This window comes from Cheilinus undulatus, linkage group 4 (assembly GCF_018320785.1).
Source record: "Cheilinus undulatus linkage group 4, ASM1832078v1, whole genome shotgun sequence".
Classification (NCBI taxonomy): Eukaryota; Metazoa; Chordata; class Actinopteri; order Labriformes; family Labridae; genus Cheilinus; species Cheilinus undulatus.
Genome location: NC_054868.1, coordinates 7,667,448 through 7,687,097, shown reverse-complemented (window position 1 = coordinate 7,687,097; position 19,650 = coordinate 7,667,448). Strand labels below are relative to the sequence as shown.

General features: G+C 39.7%; 1 protein-coding gene across 1 annotated transcript in view; it reads right to left on the bottom strand.

Moving 5' to 3' along the window:
• Positions 1-558: 558 nt before the first annotated feature.
• The window catches only part of LOC121508774 (VPS10 domain-containing receptor SorCS1), a 330,036-nt gene continuing 310,944 nt past the window's right edge, over positions 559-19,650 (bottom strand). The window contains exons 23-27 of the mRNA XM_041785854.1: positions 15,914-16,048; positions 12,297-12,396; positions 11,731-11,836; positions 8,611-8,768; positions 559-3,335 (exon numbers count right to left, since the gene is read on the bottom strand). Of these exons, the coding sequence (XP_041641788.1) occupies positions 3,274-3,335; positions 8,611-8,768; positions 11,731-11,836; positions 12,297-12,396; positions 15,914-16,048 (561 nt within the window). The 3' untranslated portion in view covers positions 559-3,273. The remainder of the gene's footprint in view (positions 3,336-8,610; positions 8,769-11,730; positions 11,837-12,296; positions 12,397-15,913; positions 16,049-19,650) is intronic.

Here is a 19,650-nt window from a genome sequence, read left to right as displayed (position 1 = left end):
GTTATCATGAAACTGACATGATAGCAGCATCCACGCTAATCTCCTCCACCATAATTGCACCAGCCTCTTCACTGCTTGCTACGTCATGACTCTGCTGAGCCTGGAAGTACTGCCTCTTACTCTGATTGGTCCTGTCACTTTCTTACAGGGCCCATACTGTTCAGGTGGGAGGTTTACAAGATGGATTCGCCAGTGAGAAACCCGAAAACAGGCGAATCCATCTGCTTTGCAAGGTTAGGCCAACACCACTGAAGGGCAGTCTTAATGCTTCAGCATACAGAGACATTTTGAACGATGCTATGCTTCCAATTTTGTGGCAACAGTTTCGAGAAGGCCCTTTTCTATTCCAACACAACTGTGCCCCAGTGCACAAAGCTAGGACTATAAAAACATGGTTTGATGAAGAACTTGACTGGCCGGCACAGAGCCCTGACCTGAACCCCAATAAGCACCTGGGATGAACTGGAATGGAGATTTAGAGCAAGGCCTTCTCATCCAACATCACTGTCTATCCTTATAAATGCTCTGCAGAATGAATAGGCACAAATTCCCACAGAAATACGCCAAAATCTTGTGGAAAGCCTTCCAAGACGAGGGGAGGCTCTTACAGCTGCAAAAAGGGGGGCCATCTCCATATTAAGGTACATGTATTTGAATACAGTATTATTATTGTCCCGGTCAAGCAGCTGAATACAAATTTTTTCTCTTGTGCAGTTGCTTCTATGCATCTTCTTCTTCACCTTGATCTGAAAGCCAATGTGTGATATGATGAATCCAAAACTGAAGCAGCTAGCTGTGATGCTTGCAAATGAAACCATTAGCGGTGGGCTGTAAACAGGTAATAAAACCCTCACTGGTAAAATTCCTGCCATGGTATGGATTTCTGCAATACCATCGTCCTCGGTTCAAACACTGATGTTGTGTTGTGGTACACATGAGACATAAATGATGATGATGTTAGTTTAAAAAAGTGAATGAGTCCAGTCATTAGCATGTTTCTCTGGCACTAAAACAAAACAAAACAAAAAAAAAAGCCAAACATCACCCATTTGTGACTGTGCAGTTAATGTGAAGCACAGTAATGAGGTAAAAGGTGTGTTCTCTCCTCCTGATGTCTGATTTCTGTAATAACAGCAACATGAAGCGAGTGTTTGCTTTATACGGCGTCTCTGTCGGCATGTCTGGGACTTTAATATAAGCTGGGTTCAAGACAGTTTGTCTTTCAAACAGCACTGCAGGGACTTGTATTACAGAGGCTTAAACATCTGGTTAAGGGTGTGTATAAACTGATGATTTGCTAGTTTCAGGCCACGATGATTCAAAGAAACTTGCTGTGGTGATAACCCTTGCTGGTACCCCTGCCGAATCCTTCACAATAAAAGTCTGCAGTTGGTGTTTTGCCCAAGTATTGTGAGGGCCCACATCAGGAAATCAGCGACTTATAAAAACATTTCTGTGATCTTATGTTCAGACATGACTTCAGTATGCCATCACAGGTTTGTTTTGGGGGGTGGGGCAGGGTTGTAACCCCTGGACATGCATTTAAACTCATTATCTCTTTGTATTTTATAATAAAAAGGGCAAAAAATCTATGATATTCAGGCCACATCACTCAGGCCTAGTAACTGTCAATAGCTAGTTTGTTAAAACACACAAAAATGCTCTGCTGGAATAAGTCGGCATGTGGGGCATGCAAATATCCAGTAATTACTAAAATAACATCCATGTCATGTGTTGGAGGCTCTTGATGGTTTAAATGCCTTGTTTTGGCTCCATAAAGCACTCTGAAGTTGCCTTGCCTATTGTGTTTGTGGTTATACTTCTGGCTGTTGCAAGTGTATCAGCAGTTGAATTTTTAAGGCAGAAAAGATCTCTCAAACTAATAAAAATCAAACTCCCTCTGCACTTAAACACCTCCTTAAACTAAAGAGCGGAAAAACAAATCTGGGAAGTTGCCTCCAGAGATTTGAAAGGCATCAATCAGGCATTTACATCTGTCAGATTTCACACGCCAAGGACCACAGTCACGCTAACCATCAGTGTAGCCTTGTAGCATGTGCGCTCTACTTCTCCTGCTCCTACAGCGTGGTATAATGAGCTGGAATGAAAATGGGAGCTACCAGAGAGTGGGTCAGGACATTAGCCTGAATGTGTCGCCAACCTTAACCAGCCTTGAGCTTGACTGGCCACATTATGAATTCAACAATTCAACCTCTTCTTATTCTGTCCAACTGAACATTCCTGGTGCGTCACAACCCCAAAAAGCACTCTTCCATCTCTCTTAACTTCTCTCTTTCTCACTGCCATGCTCTTTGGATTCCCCCACAAAGTAGCTGCATCTCATTTCAGCTACCGTCTTAAATCCAAGCCTTGGTGTTCGGACTCTGCCTCCAGTTGTGAGCTGTGATCGGGGTGCGGCGAGGACCGTTTTGGAATTCTTTATTGGATAGTCCTGCCGTCTTTGTCAGGCTCTTCTTCTAATCCTAAAAGGTGTTGGGTTTGGTGATATTTGGGAACCACTTGCACTCCGACAGTGTACCTGGAGCTGTCAAGTGTCTCTTTATCTGTAGCACAAAACATTTTACAAACTGGTATGTATCATAAATAGTACCAGAAGCGTTAGATTAACAGCAAAGGTTAAATCAAACCAGAAACCCTGTATTTCTGTTAATAAATTAAAATCAGAAAAAATGAAATAGCTCAGTAGAAAATGTGTATTGTGCCATAAATTTGCTTTCCAAGAGACAATGGACCAAAAGCTTTGAAGTACCCTATTCATATTTTAACAGAACTGCTGTTTAGTCTGACATTTGTTATTAAAATACACAAATTTATAACATAGACATTCATGATTTACAAAATAAATGTGTAATTCACTTCAATAACATACTTATTAAAAGTATATTCATATGAATAAATAATACACTACTGCTGTCAGCTTCATACAACAGCAAACCAATCTCAGATATGAAAGCAAAACAAAACTGTTTTTTTATTTTTCCCCCTCTAGTTCATGCTGGCGTTCCCTTGTAGTAAGGTTTCTGACTTCTATAAATAAACGGCATTTTAAAAATGTTTAATTTATCCAACATACATTATGTTAAAAGAAAAATAGAGTATGTTAAAACCTGTACACAGTTTCTTCTGGTTTGAACAGAGCACAGTATGTGTCAGCAGGGTCCAACATGCACAGGTATAAAGCTCAAAACCATTGTGTCCCAAATGGTAAAAAAATGTCCATGATGCAGCTGGAGAGGAAATCCAGCCCAGAGTTTAGACGATGTATGTGGGGAGTTCTGTGGAGAATTTCACATGTACATGAGGTTTCATACATCCTGGAGAGAGAGAGAGGAGAGAAACTCATGTCAGAATATTTTATGTTGACTTTAAAAGACTGTGCATTGACCTGATGATGCAGCATTGGAAGCACTGGCAGCAAAAATCTTAACCTTTTTTTTTAATTTGAGACCCCACTCATAAGACAAATGATGACCACCTTCATTTTGATTTTTTACACCAAACAAAACTGCTCATGCCTGCTCGGATGTTCACCCCACAAAACAAGATTTCCGATCGCAAATATTGAAAAGGTTCAATGCTTAAAATCTTAAGTCAGGGTAGCTCCAATCAACTTCCAAGCAGTTATTCAGATCAGATAATCAGGCCTTTGCTGACTTTGGTTGGAAGGGGGGAATCAGGCTGGATATTGACATGATTATATTTAGTGAATGCATGGATAAAGGCCTGATTTTTTGATGGTTCTAAAGCTTTCTTTTTCTAGATTTCGCTGTGGCATGAGTTGTGTTATGACTGATTTTATCCAAACTGATGTGCTCAGAAGACGATGGGAGCCCCTGCAACTTCCTATTTAGTGGCAACAATATAATTGTTTATTAGGTCAGATCAGGTACAGGAACACAGGCATGACCACTCAAGGCCCATGCCCCATCTCTCCAGGTATCCTCCCAGCTGATCCGCCACTATGCACTTGGCTGCCCCTGACATCTAGGCCCTGTTCACACGGAGATGAATTCAGAAACATGCACAAAAGTTTTTGTCGTATCCGCGTTTCATCCACACAGAAATGGCATTTTGGGAATCCGTAAACGCTACTTTTTGATTAATGCTGGCTCTGGTCATTGTTTTATATACTGTTAGCACGACTCTGATTCCAGAGCATAAAGAACATATCAGATGTTGTAACTGAGACATTTGACAATTTCACGAAAACATCAGCTCATATTGAATTTGATGGCAGAAACCAATCCAAAAATGCAGGGACGGGGCAACAAACAGCTGGAAAAGCAACTATTACTAATTTTAAAAAGTTGGAGGAGCATTTAACAACTATTAGGTTAATTAACAACAGGTCAGTTACATAACTGGGTATGAAAGGAGTATTTTAGAGATGCAGAGTCTCTCAAAATAAAGATAAGCAGAGGTTCACAATTCTGTGAAAAACAGCATCTAAAAATCACAGAACAATTTTAGAAAAGTGTTCCTTAGTGTAAAGTTGAGAAGACCTTGAATAACCCACCATCTGCAGTGTAATATTATCAAAGGATCAAGAGAATCTGGAGAAATCTCCATGAACAAGCATCAAGGCCAAAGGTCAGTATTGGATGCTGATCTTGAGGCCCTAGGCTGGTTGTTCATTAAAACCAGTCATGATTCTGTACTGGAAATCACTGCATCAAACAGACACCAGAAATCAATGTCTGTCACAGTTCACCATGGCATCCATGTATGCAGGTTAAAGCTGTATCATGCAAAGAAGAAGCCATCTAGTTCATCTAGCAAAATGGAAAACTGTTCTGTGGTCAGATAAATCAAAATTTAATGTTCTTAAGGGAAACCACGGATTCTGTGTCCTCTGGACTAAAGAGAAGAGGGACCATCCAGCTTGTTATGAGCCTGAATCTCCGGTGGCATGGGGTTGCATTAGTGCCTATGGCGTGAGCAGCTTACACATCTGGAAAGGAACTAGAAAAGTATACAGAGGTTTTAGAGCAACATGTGCTCTCATCCAGACAATGTCTCTTTCAGGGAAGGGCTCACATATTTCAGCAAGACAATGCTAAACCACACAGCACATCCATCACAACAGCATGGCTTCACAATAGAAGAGTCTGGGTGCTGAACTTTCACCAATAGAAAACATTTAGAACATCATTAAACAAATAATCCGGCAATGAAGACCCAAGACTGTTTAGCAGCTGGATCATACATCAGGCAAGAATGGGACAACATTCCTCTCCCCTAAGCTCCAGCAGCTGGTCTCCTCAATTCCCATACATTTACAGTCTGTTGTTAAAAGGGGGCTCATTCTCAATGATAAACATGGCCCATCCTTTCATTTTTGAAATGTTTTGATGCCAACAAATTCAAAATGAGCTTATGAAATGAGCAAATATCTCAGTTTCATCATCTGACATGTTGTTTTTGTTCTTCTGTGAATAAATTATGGGTTTATGAGATTTGAAAATAAGTGAAATCTGTTTTCAATAAATATTGTAATGTACATTCTTGGAATTGGTGTTTTATACATTATTGTAGCAAACGATACAATTAAAATAAAGTTAATGTACTGAAGTCACTGAAGACACTTATCGCAACAGCTCAAAACTACTTAGAATATTTAAATAAATAAACACATAAATACCTTGCTCCTTAGCTACTTACATTTCCATTACACTGGTAGCTTTGTGCTCAGTGAGCCCCTGTTAAACAGCTTGTTTAATGAGGTAAGTCAAATTAAAAATAATTAAGAGCCTGTGTCCTTTAATGCCATTAACTGCACTGGCAGCACCTATTATCTATATAAACCAGCATTTTAGTGCTCAGAGCTGAAGGGCCCTCAGTGTCACCTTCTCTCTGTCACTGTAGTCATAGTGCCCCCTGTTGAAAACGCTTCAACTTTTAAAACAACTCCTTGAATGTCAGTGTCACTCTATAAAACATACACCATGCCCTGACAGCACATGACGCAACCATGAGTGACATAATGTAGCAGGATTACACTGATTCCTGCTGACAGTGAAGGAAGACAGTGATAACGCTGTTTGCTGTTGTCAGCCTGTTAAGCTGTTCTTATTTCCCTGTCGATTACATTTACATGGACTGGGAATAAGGAGAGAGATGACAAGGTACCAGGAGTGTCTGACGGGATGATTTCCTTGATTTACTTTTATTATCTTCAGTCAGGAGAGCTTATTTTACAACATGGTGAATTTAAAACACCTATATCTGTGTTTCAAATTTGCTCTGATTTGTTTCATTCCAGTGGCAAAAGCTTCTCTGTCAAATGCTCATGAGTACAAAACACCACACGTGCGTTTCTCAAAATAAAAATGCTAAATGTCATACTGATTACAGGGAAAACTAAAACTCACAGGACATAGAATACATGTTTAACCAGTTTTAATTTTTGCAGCAATTTTGAATTTAGTATTAATTTTATTCCTTTGATTTTTTTTTTTTTTTTTTTCCAAATTTTAGTCCTTTTCACTTTGGAAGTCTTTGTGTAGATTTAGTCTATGACATTTTTTTTTATTAAGTTATTCAGCCAGATTGTAAAATCAATATAACGATTTAAAGAAAATCTTTATATTATCAATATTCTAACTAAACCAACCTCCAGAGACCCTGTGAAAGCCTAGTATCGACCAAATTTCACCTAAAAGTTCTTGAGGTCTTGGAAAGTTTCCTTTGACATTATAAAAGATTTCAAAAACAGAAAAAATAATCTCGAAAAATACCCTAAAATGTCCAAGGCATTACAAAAAAAAGAAAAAAGAGAAAATTCTTAAACATTAAAAAAGAATAATACAGCCTACTGAAAAAAAATCCAAATTTCCTCAGATAGTCCCTAAATGTTTCAGGGAAACTTTCTGAAAAAAGTCTTAAGATTCAAATGAAATTTCTTTGGAGCCTGTATTTCTTTGGAATTTATAAATAAATTCCCCCAAAACTATGTGGAAAAACACTAAACAGTAGAACAATCAACAGAATATCCTAACCAAAAATCCAGACAAACTTGCTAAAATGTTTAAAGACACAACCAACAGAATTATGGGAAACTCCCTGACCCCAAAATATCCTCAACTAATTCTCCAAATTCCCCAAAACATCAAAGCAAGTTCCAACCCAAATTTCCAACTTAAATATACAAACATATCTCCCAAATGTTCCAATAATTCCTGATTTGATTTACTTAAAGTTCTACTGAAATTCCAGACAATTATCTAAAACATTTCAATAGTGGAATTTATCACTACAATGTGGGAAAGTGAAAATGTAGTGTCCTTAGATGTAAATGCAGGGTCTCAGGAGGTGAAATTATACTGATAAATATACTGATAAATATACTGATAAATATACTGCCATTATCTGCAGCTCGGTGGAGAAATATCATGGATTTTGAATGTCTGACAACTAAACTACATTTTTGTCCTGTTTTAGTCTCTTTGATGAATAAATATTAACTATTCAGTAGAGTTTTGATCACCAAAGATACATTTTTAGCTAATCCTGATCTTTTCCTGGAAAACAGTCGAACATTTTTAGTCATAGTTTTGGTAAAAATGAACAGATGTAACAGATGCAGTCTGGATAGAGAGTGTGAAGTTCTACATGATTCAAGCAATATCTTTCACATGCATAATGACATGGTGTAAAGAGATTTTCATGAATTGAATTTGTATGTGTGCAGCTTAGTCACAAATATAAATATTAGAATATAAAATAGGATGAAAGATTACAGAAAGAAACGGGAAAGAATGAGTGAAGAAATGCAGATGATTCCACATCAAGGTGTAATTTTTGCTTTATGGTTTAAAGAAAATAAAAAGGGTGAAAATGATCCATTTTAGCCCTTAACGCTTGAAATTTCAATCTAGTTTGGCATCTGGGAAATTTTCAGTCAGCTAGCTTCACAAACTTTAAGGACCTTTGCACACAAAGGCATTTTATTTTATTTTATTTTTTTTAGTAATTTGCACAAAATTATTGGGTTTTTTGAGCATGTAAGGGGCTAAAGCAAGCTTTCAAACCAGCAATGTAAGTGAGAGATTTCATTCAGTTATCGTTTTACCCAGAATTCGTTTCATATTTAGCAGGCTGTACAGCGTTAGCATCATGAGCTCTAGGTGCGTGTTGCAAACAGTTTAAAGTCATACAGTGTTTTCCCAGCCTTAGGTATGTAAGAGGGAAAGAGTTTTAAGAGGTTGTTTTAAAAATTATAAGGAGAGATTATATTCATGTTATAGCAAGACCTTTAAAATTCAAACTGTGCTAGTGTGGGCAGAGCCTAAGATGATGGATTTTTTCAGTCATCTGTATTTCAAACATTTTTAGGAAAAGTTACACAGGAATGTAAGGGTTAATTGTTTCCACTGAGAAGCAGCTTTACTTTTCATCAGACTGGTTTCTGTTTAGTTCTCCTTCACCTCGTGACCGGACCGTTTCCCTTCTGAGAAACACAAAACAAAAAGAACAGGATGAGACTCAACAAAAGACACATGAACGACACAATGGCATGAAATAATGGAGAAAAAAATCATGTTGACAGGAACAGATGATAAAAACAAACAACCAAAAACAGATATTCACCGATGGGCCGCAGGTTGAACTCTGTGTCCAGTATCTCCAAAGAATGCACCAAGTCCCGCTGTGAGCTGGGCGTGGCCTCCGTTGGATTAGCTGGACTCATCATTTCTTGTTCTTTTTCGTTCTGCATCTGCGCATAGACGTTGAGGCCTGGGATCTTCCTTGAGGAAAGATTTACAGTGAGGCAAAGGAAAAGACAAGAGCCATACTACAACAAAGAGAACTAGGATGTGACCAGGAAAGGCAGACAGACCCTTTTGTCTCTTAGCCTCATTCTTTGTGACTATAATGGCAAATGAATAAAAGCCAGGAGCTGGTGTTTTCTGACCTCTACTTAAATAATAATGCCAGTTTGTCAGATTATTTCAATAAAACCAGAGGCTTCATGAGTCAGACCTTCTGGCATAGCAAATAAAACAACCCAAGCCTTTGAGCAGTATTGTTCTAAAAGTACATCTAACTCAAACCAAAAATATCATAGTTTAATATTCACTTTCTTTGGAATGCTCCTCTGAGAACAAGCTCTGATGAGGAGCTGCCTGTTAAGCTTCCAAGATTCAGTGCACAACATTTTTACATGCAGCCAAATTATCTACAGGGTCTCTTTCTCCTGAGAATTAACCAAGCAGTGATTGAACAAATAATTTTGCTAAATTAAACAGTGGCAGGTGGAAATATGTCTTCTAGGTTTGCCAGCTGCTGCTAATGTTAACAGCCATGTTAGGAGGTTGGTGTTCCTTCACTGTAAGGCATTCAAAAGGTTTAAGCATGAGACATTTGTTTATTTGTTGGCCTCCTCCTCCTTTTTCAGCTGAAAACCTAATATATATGGACAAAAGTATTTAGTCACTCCTGCCAAATAGTGAATTTAGGTGTTTCAGTCAGTCAGTTGTGAAATTATATTCCTGCTGGATATACCACAGTCAACTGTAAGTGATACTTTTAGATAGTGGAAGTGTTTAGGAACAACAGTAATGAAGCAGAGGACCAGGTATGACCATAGACCATCATGAGCTTCATGGAATGGGTGTCCATTGCCTCACACCACCAAGTCCATCGCCAAGCATCTGATGTGTGGTGTAGAGCACTCATTCCCAAAGTCATGAGGACATTTTTTTTGGGTCACCAGATGTGTTTTCAGAATTTGGTTTGTACAGTTATTTATGGGACATTTATCTCTGCAGTACAGGATATAACCTCAATAGGGAGCTCCACCATGTCACTAACCATCTCCACCATAATAAACAAGGCTATACCAGCCACTGAATGGCAAAAGAGCTAAAGTCACAGTCATCGACATACTGGTCCAGAGAAGACAGCTACTGCAGGCTCAAGGGGCTGAGCATGTCAAAAACCCAAAGTGATGGAGGTAAAGTGGCCCCATCTAGGACCATAAAGTGGAAAACAGCAGGTAAGGACCATACTGAGTCCAGATAAACATTATTCAATGTTTATCTGGCCTTCAGCTCAACCAGCCAGCCAGGGATAGCGCAGAAGGCAGACTTGATAAATATAAACATACAGATGACAAAGTTGTTGGGTTACGATGGTGTCTGCCCTCTAAAAGTGGGTTCTCCAGCAACACACTCAAGCCTATGAAGGCTACATGCCGAACGCATCCATCTGATAAAGCTGTTCTCATAAACCACAAGTGTTGCTGGAGATTTCTGTTCTCTTCAATACTCTCTTCATCCTCCATGCACCTTGGAAGTTGGGGAAGTCATTACAGAGTTACCCACTTCAGCACTTCTAAAAGTGGGTTGCCAGAATTTTTTTAGGAAACACTGGTATAAAGCACACTGACAGTGGACTGTGGAGAAGTGGAACATGTTTTCTGTTCTCTGATGCCAGGAGAGCGTTACCACCCTGACTGTATTGTGCCAACTGTGAAGTTTGGTGGAGGAAGGATCATGGTATTGGGCTGTTTTTCAGGGTTTGGGCCAGACTCCTTATCTCCAGTGAAGGCAAATCTTAATGATTGGGCATACCAAGACATTTTGGACAATGCTTTGCTTCCACATTTTTAACAACAGTTTGGGGAAAGCCCTTTTCTATTCCAACATGATTGTGCCCCAGTGTACAAAGACATGGTTTGAGGGAGACAATACCTGCCTGACTGAATTGTGCCAGTAGGGAAGCTTGGTGGAGGAGCTAAAATTGTGTGGGGCTGTTTTTCAGGGTTTGGGCTAGGCCCATTACCTTCAGTGAAGGCCAATTTTAATGCTGGAAAGTGCTATGCTTCCAACTTTATGACAGCAGTTTTCTATCCCAACATGACTGTGCCCCAGTGCACAAAGCAAGGACTATAAAGACTTGGTTTGATGAGTTTTGTGTGAAAGAACCCTGACCTCAACCCCATCGAGCACCTTTTGGATGATGAACTGGAACGGAGATTGCCAGCCAGGCCTTCTCGTCCAACATCAGTGCCTGACCTCATAAATGCTCTGCAGAATGAGTGGGCCCACAGAAACACTCAAGAAGTTTGTCGAAAACCTTTCAAGGAGAATGGAGGCTTTTACAGCTGGATAAAAGGGTCTAACTCAATATTAAAGTACATGGATTTGAATACAGTCCCTGTTGGTGTAATGGTCAGGCGACCAAATACTTTTATCCATATGCTGTATATATTGATACAGTATTCTTGTTGATAAGTCCAGGCTTAATCCTGCCATATTTGTAGAAAATATTTAAATATTGTAGTATAGTCTAGCAATAATGAATAGCTTTTTCCCTCTTTGATTTAAAGTTTCTGACCCGTCATGCCCTTTCCATGGGAACTTCACCCTGCTTAGGAGACAAGATTTAACATTTGATAAAAGGTCAACTGCCTGTGCTCAAAGGGCTTCATATCGATGGCTGCTAACGGCTGACTGACATTTCTTTTGCAAAGACTGACCTTACAAGAATTTCCTCATAAAACCTACAGATGTGTGTGGGAAAATACTATCCACCACTGAGGAGTTCTGGGCCTGTCGAAGCAGTATTTGACAAGCAGCTATCAACCTTCTCTGCAGCCTTGCAGGCAGCTTCTGTTTACCGAGCTGTCTGCATGCTCTGACACCTTTTCGACACCTCTCTATCAGGCCAAGACTTTATAGACACAGCATTTAATGAACACGTTACCTCTTGAATTTGTAGATGACAAATACAGCTAAACCCACAACCACTACTGATAGCAGCATTAGCATGGCAGAGCCACTGTGGTTCTCGCTGGTGTCCACTAGGGGCGCTGCAGACACAGGGAGACAGAAGGTACAGAGTATAAGCAGCACATCAACCAACACAGCCTGTATTTACAACCAGGTGAATCATGCAATGAGCAGTCAAGAGGAAAAGTGAGACCTCAGTAAATCATAGATGAATCATTTTAATATATGGACTTGTCTTACTCTTTATCTTATAAGCCCCTTTAGGACAGTAGCAGCATCCCCAATAGGAAGAGGCACACATACTTGTAACGATGCTCACTCTCTGAATGTCTCTGTGTAGCTACATGGTGGGAGCCAATCAGACACAGGGGTTGTTATTAGTTGAAGGGGGCAGCAAAAGTATTAAAAATATGCCTGACTGTCTACTGTATCTAGGTGTCCTGATAGTCTACATACTTCATGTTCAGTCCCACTCAGTACAGAAAACTAAAGCCCCGGGAGGGTGAATCTAACCCCACATGTGCTGCCATGTTTGTTTACCTGCTGATAGGTGTGCTGCGTAAACTGTGACTTGGACCCCTGGCCGCAACGTGAACTGCACAAGGTTTTGGTTTAAGGCGCTGAGCAAAACCTCAGAGAGCTGTTGGGACATAGAGAGAGACCGGATTAGTTTACATGCTTTAAAAGGTCATTGCCATGATCATAGGACCTTAAGTCCATCTATCTCTGGATGTGAATCATCAGTCCTGCAAACACTTTCCATAAACATCTGTGCTGGTTAAATGCATACCAAATTGACTACACTAGCAAACAGAATAGTGATGCCTTTTTAACAGCTTTTCTTCTGCATTTTTCCATATAAATGTGTTGATGAAATTCTGTGGGAGTAATACTTGAACCAAACCTACTTCTTAAGTTTCGATTCAGCTGCCACTCCAAAGCTCTCACATCGGCTGAGAAACAGCAATCTAATTTGGAATAATCGTTGGTTTAATTCCGAAAATAATGGACACATATCATGTTTAGATTATAGCAGTGATACTCAACGCTTGGCTCTTGAGGCACATGTGGTTCTTTTGTGATGATTTGTGGCTTTTTTATGTCTAAATTTGAAATATTATTCCCCCAGAAAACCTTTAAAAAGGGAACCATGACCTCTATTGCAAGTCACATTAATCAGTTCGAATCCCCACATTAATACAGTTAGCTTTAATTTTCAACCTTAATTTTTGTCTGTATATTTCCTTTGCCCTATAGGGGTGGGATCTTAGGAGGGAATGTGGGGGGAATACGTAGGGAACAAGAGAAAAATGAGGGTGGATTAAATGGGGAGTAAGGGGGATCCTAAGAGAATAAGGAGGGAACAAGAGGAGAATTGTTTGATTTTAACATGAGAGAAGAAAACATGATTAATTGTGATTAATCATCTAAATATGGTTCAGTAGAAATAAGAAAGGAAGAGGGAATATGAGGAAATTTAAAAACAGGTGGTAAATAAGAGGGGAAGGGGGGGGCATGCAGTAAGGGAATCAGAATGGAGCATGAATCAAATCCAAATCCAGCTGTCAGCAGGATTAGGGGAAGAAAAAGGAGGGTATCTATGAGGGGGAGAAAGACGTAAAAATAGGGGAAATAATTGGGAAATAATAAGGGGATTGCTAGGGAATAACACGAAAATACGTAGGGAAAAGGGGTTAAATGGGGGGGGGGTAAGTGGGGAATATCAGGGAATAAGGAGGGGAAAAAAAGGTGGATTATGTGGTGAATAGGTATAATACATGGAGAATGTGTGTGTGGAGGTATTTATTGGGCATTAGGGACTATGCAGGAATAAACGGAGAATAAGAGAGGAATAAGCAGGAAAGGAATCAGGAGGGAATGGGAAGGGGGGATTTGGGGTTAAACAAAGGGGAACAAGGGTAAACTAGAAAAGCACTCAGAGAGCGCAGACCTCAGGCCCTATCTCCCAATAGTAAAGAATCCTTTCAAAAATTCCTGGATCCGTCCCCATGTGCCCCCCACCACGGCATTTGCCCATTACTCCCTCCCCGGTGGGATGGAAACACGGGGAGGCAAAGCATTGGCTTCGCTACGGGTGCCAACAGATGCACCCATGGTCTCACCGGACGACTGGTAGAGGGTGAATATTCCTCTATTCCTCCCAGCATCCCGAGAATTCTCGTTACAATTCGCTGTCTTTCTCTCTGTTACGCTCCGACTCGTCTCCTCGACCGGGCATGTGTCTTCAAACTCTATACACTCCAAAACTTTGAATAGAAACACCAAAAAATGCTGCTGGGATTGAAGTTACTCATGTCTGCCATCTCCTGGTGTAAAGTGGTAACAGCACAGACCTCTGCCAATAACCCTATCTCCTAATAGTAAGGAATCCTTTCAAAAATTCCTGGATCCAGACAGTGACCCGGATCAGTCCCAAAATCTAATCAGTTCTTCCTTATGCCATTTCTGACATTTCCTGAAAATTTCATGAAATTACATCCATAACATTTTGAGTTATGGTGCTAACAAACTAACAAACAAACAAACAAACAAACCCACCTGATCACATAACCTCCTTGGCAAAGGTAATAAGGAGGTAAGGAGGGAATATATGAATTTTAAACATGTGAGTAAAAGTTTGTTGAATTGTGATTAAACATCCAAATCTAGCAGGAACAAGGGAAATAAGGGAACATACTTGTGGGGAATAAGGAGGTGGCAGGGAATACATATGGAACAAGAAAGAAATAAGGCGGGACAAGTGGGAAATAAGAAAGAAATTGGTGGGGAATAAAAAGGCATACATAAGGAACAGAGGGGGGTGAAGAACATTGGAATAAGGGGGGGGGTAAGGATGGAATAAAAGGGGAATGTAAGGGAATTGCTGGGGAATAAGTGGGGGATATCTATGAGGAATTAGCAGGGAAATAGGGGAATATGGAGGGATAAGAAGGCATTCTGGGGGGTGAGGGTAAAATAACAGGGTAAGAAGGATGGGATCAGGGGGATAAACATGTGATTAAAAAGTGATTAATTGTGATTTATTATCAAAACTTAATTACAGTTCTAAAAAATAAATCACCTGACAGCCCTGCTATTCATACAATAAGCTGCAGTCTGAGGCTTAAACGAGACTAAAAATTAATATGTCTCCTATTAATTGTAGTTTTTCCTCTTTAATCTGCGCACCTGAATTGAACATGAATGTGCAAAACTAAACAAAATCTTCCATTCCCTCTGCTCCATCTTTCTTATGGGCCTCATTTGCCAAATTAATTGTGATATGAGTAATTTCTGTGGAGCTTCATCTTCCCCTTTATATTCCTTAGAAGTTTAAATTTAGACCATGCTTTGACTAATTTCTTTTTCTCACTGTATACCAGGGTCAGTAAGTCTATTATAGCTTGTAATAAGCAGAGCAAGCTGTACATGTTTAAGTTGCCAACCTTGAATGAAGATTTATTGCTGGCTTGCAGAACGAGAGAGGATCTTTTCAGGCGATCAACCAGGTGAGAGCAGGGAAGGAGAAGAGGGAAATCAGATTGATTTTCTTCCCAGTTTCCCGTGAAACTCTTCCCACGAAGCCAACGTTATTATCAGTCATTATCTATTATATGCAGCTCTGAGCTAATTTGGTCCGTCTTGATGTGCTGGTGATTAAGTGAGCAGATCAGCCGTGACCATGCCTTTGTCCAGCTCCTTCGACTCCCACCTCGACCCCCCCGCATGCCATGACTGGAGGGGGTTTAAAAGTCATTTCCCATGATAACTTGTTAATACTTGTCAGGCTTATTGATGAGTCTATTGCAGAGATTCCTCAGGCGGATGCTGGAATTAGACCCATGCAAAGACCCTGACATGCTTCAGTGGATCAACACTGACATCTGCTGGAGGAAGGAGGAATTTAAAGATGGGACGATTTCTCAGGGAGCAATTACTGAACAAGCCGCCGCTGTTAGAAAAGGATCAAGCATGACTCAGAGAACGAGACAAAAAAAGGGAGCAATGCTTCAGACTTGAACATGGGGTCAGGGCTGTATTAGAATGAGGATAACAAGCTGAAATCCATCCTCCCACACAAATACTGTCAAGGGAAGGAGAAAGGTTTGACTATGTGGCATACACAGCTGCAGATGGAGCAGTAGTCGTCATCTCACCTGATCTAAATGAGCGGAGCTCTTGTCTGGTTTCCCCTCTGTCAGCTGTTTGTCAGGGAGGAGGAAAAACTCTGCTGCTGTGGGTAACCCCGGCAGGACGGTGACCAGAAGCTGATCCTGTCGCACTCCTGTGGCCTGAAGGGAGAAAGAGGGGAGGATTTAGAGAGGGAGAATATCAAACTTCTATAATGTATTGACTGTGACTGTTTTTGTAGTTGTAAGTCAGACGATCAGGTATTTAAAGCTGCCATGCAATGCTTGTTTCACTGCACAGCCAAGCTGAAAATGAACTCTGGGTGAACCACAGTCAAGATGGACAGGGAGGGGGGGCTTGGGCAGCAGAACATGCCAACAAATGCAGAGAATAACCATGGTCAATCATAAGTAAGAAGATGAAAAAACATGAGAATAAAATACAGGAAAAAAACAGCATATTCCAGAAGTAGTTTCCATTTGTGGTGTAATGGCTCACAGAGGTCATGGTTTGGTTTGTAACTTGGTTTTAGGCTTGGCTCAACAGGAAAGAAAAACAACAAGAAGCCCTGGATGTATCAGGGTTTCTACACATTTTAAAAAACAATTTAAGGTTTTGAATGGCCTTTTAACACATGATACATTTTTGCTTAGCAATCAGTCAAAAATTAAAGTTATGTGAGAAAATTATCAGTACACCAGACCAGGTCTGAAATTTCTGATTTAATTTACCGTTTATAAAATTTCAAACAATACAGGGCAAAGATGTTTTTTGGCCAAAAACACCTGATTTGATGATTTCTGGCACATTTAGTCGAGGACCCCTCGACTTTGGATGGACCTGCCCGAGGAGATAAGGCTCGCAGATTCAGTAACATCTTTAAAATCACTCGTTATAACACATTTTTACAGAAATGCTTTTATGTGACACTTCCTTTCACTTATTTATTTAAATAAGTAATTTATTTAAAATCACTCTTTTATTCATTTTGTTGCTCTCACTGCTTTTAACCTTCACTTTCCCTTCTATGGTCATCTTAATATCATCTCATTCAATTTTTATTTTATTTTTATTATTTTTATTTACTTTTTTTGTATTTTTTATTTTTATTTTCTTATTTAGTTTTTTGTCTTACCTGTTCCTTATTACCTCCGCCAAGGAGGTTATGTGATCGGCAGGGTTTGTTAGTAGTTAGTTTGTTTGTTAGCAACATAACTCAAAAGATTATGGACGGATTTTGATGAAATTTTTAGGAAATGTCAGAAATGGCATAGGGAAGAACTGATTAGATTTTGGGAGTGATCCGGATCACAGTCTGGATTCAGGAATTTTTTAAAAGATTCTGTAATATTGGGAGATAGGGCTAATGGCGGAGGTCTGCGCTCTCCAAGTGTTTTTCTAGTCTTTTTATCTGCTGTTAATCTTCTTATTTTTGCTGTATTGCTAATGATGTGTATCGTCTTCTTATATGTGTGTTCATGATTTTATTTTCATATAATATCATACTGTCTTCCCGTAGATATTTTCATCTTTTAGTATTTTAACTGCCTTCAAGATCATCGATGTCTTTCGCTTTCCTTTCAGTGATGCTAATGTCATTGAAATCTGTGTCTCATTTTGTTTGGACTTTCTGTTTGATTATCAAGACTTTCTCTGTCTGATTTATTGCTAATTTGTTTATATTGTGAATCCCTGAGTTCTTGCTTTTGCTATGTCTTTTAAAGCACTTTGTAAACATCTGTTTTTAAAGGTGCTATATAAATGAAGTCATTATTATTATTATTATTATTATTATTATTATTTAATGTCTCAATTTTATCAATATGTCATATACTGATATTGATCACAAGACACATTTTCAGATGTGCTTAGCTGATTCTAAGCATTTTAACAATTAAAAAGCAGAATAGCACTTTTTGTCAAGGATGGGCTGTTTAAATAAAGGTGTGTATTTAATCACAGCAAGTTCTATACAATAAGAAGAAATTTTGAACATCCAACACAAAACTACCTGAATTCTGGAGAATATTAATGCAAAAAACATGGAGAAAATGTGGTTAGAAATACTAGATTATTGATCATTTCCTTTATAAAGCTTATGCTTGCATGAATGTGTGATTTTTAAAATGTTCATCTTAAACCTAATTAGTGTAATCCAAAACCAAAATAACATGCGAGAGGTCTGTTTACAGCTTTAATCCAACCCCCCAAAAAAGTCTATAAAGACTATTTACAGTCATTCAGAAAGTATTCAGACCCCACTCACTTTCTTAAATCTTATGTTGCAGTCTGATGCTATAGTAGAAAAAAAAAATGGAAATATTTATATTCCCATTAATCTACACTCGGTGTCCCATCATGACAGAGTGAAACCAGAGATCCTGTGTGGAGATGAGACAAAGTTCCAGAAGGATGACCATCACTGCAGCCCTCCACTGATCTGGGCTAATGTCATAGTTGCTAGATGGAAGCCTCCCCTCCATGCAAAATGCATGAAAGCCCACTTGAAGTTTGCAAAAAACAAGAAGGACTGGCTCACAATCTCTGTTCCAGTTCATCCCAAAGGTGCTCCAAGGGGTTCAGGTCAGGTTTCTGTGCAGGCCAGTCAAGTTCTTTCACACAGAAATAATCAAACAATGTCATTAAAGTCATTGCTTTGTGCAAAGGTCCACAGTTCTGTTGGAAAAGAAAAGGACCTTTCCCAAACTGTTGCCACAAAGTTGGAAGCATAGCATTGTCCAAAAAGTCTTGGTATGCAGAAGCTTTAAGACTGGCCTTCACTGGAGAAGAGGCCCAGCCCAAACCCTGGAAAACAGCCCCATACAATTGTCCCTCCTCCAGCAAACTTCACAGTTTGCACAATGCAGTCAGGCAGGTAACGTTCTCACGGCATCCACCAAACTCAGACGAGCCCATCTGGCTGCCAAACAGAGAGGCATGATTCGTCACTCCACAGAACATGATGTGGGGCTTGCATGCAGCTGCTTGGCCATGGAAACCCACTCCATGAAGCTCCCGCCACTCTGTTTTTGTGCCTACATTAATGCCAGTGGAAGTTCAGAACTCCTCAGCTTTGGAATCAATAGAGCGTTGGTGACTTTTACACACCATGCAGCCTTAGCAGTCGTTGACCCTGCTCTGTGATCTTTATGTGGTCTACCGCTTACGGCTGGGTTGTTGTTCCTGAACGCTTCCATTTTCAAGTAATATTTCTTGCAGGTGACTGGCACACAACTCCAAAACGCTCTCGTGGACAAGTCGTGACCTGTACGTTCACCACGCTATGAAATAATCATGGAACATTTCGAGACGGAGATGTTTTAAAGTTAAATGCAAAGGCTTCTGCACTGTGTCACTCCGCCCAGTGGTTCACTCAAGAAATAGTTCTGAGTATTTGCTTCATGTGTCGTAATGTTACATAATTATAGGTTACTATTTCATAGCATGGTGAATGTACAGGTCACAACTTGTCCACAAGAGCGTTTTGGAGTTGATGGATTGTGTATTTGATGAGTTTGATGAGGGAAAGCAAAAATTCTGTCTGCTAAAATAGCTAGGTGCTTGATTTGATAGAATATTTTTTTTCCTTCATGTTGTCAGTGATTCCTGCAGCCTGTACTTCCAGCTCTTGCACAGCTTTTCTGCAGTGAATCCTGCAAATGTTTGGAGCTATCATGTCATATTTCCATCTGAAAGTTAGATTTTTGTTTATTTTTTGTATGCTCTGCCTTCCAGGCTGGGGTTGTCATGAGAAGATGATGTT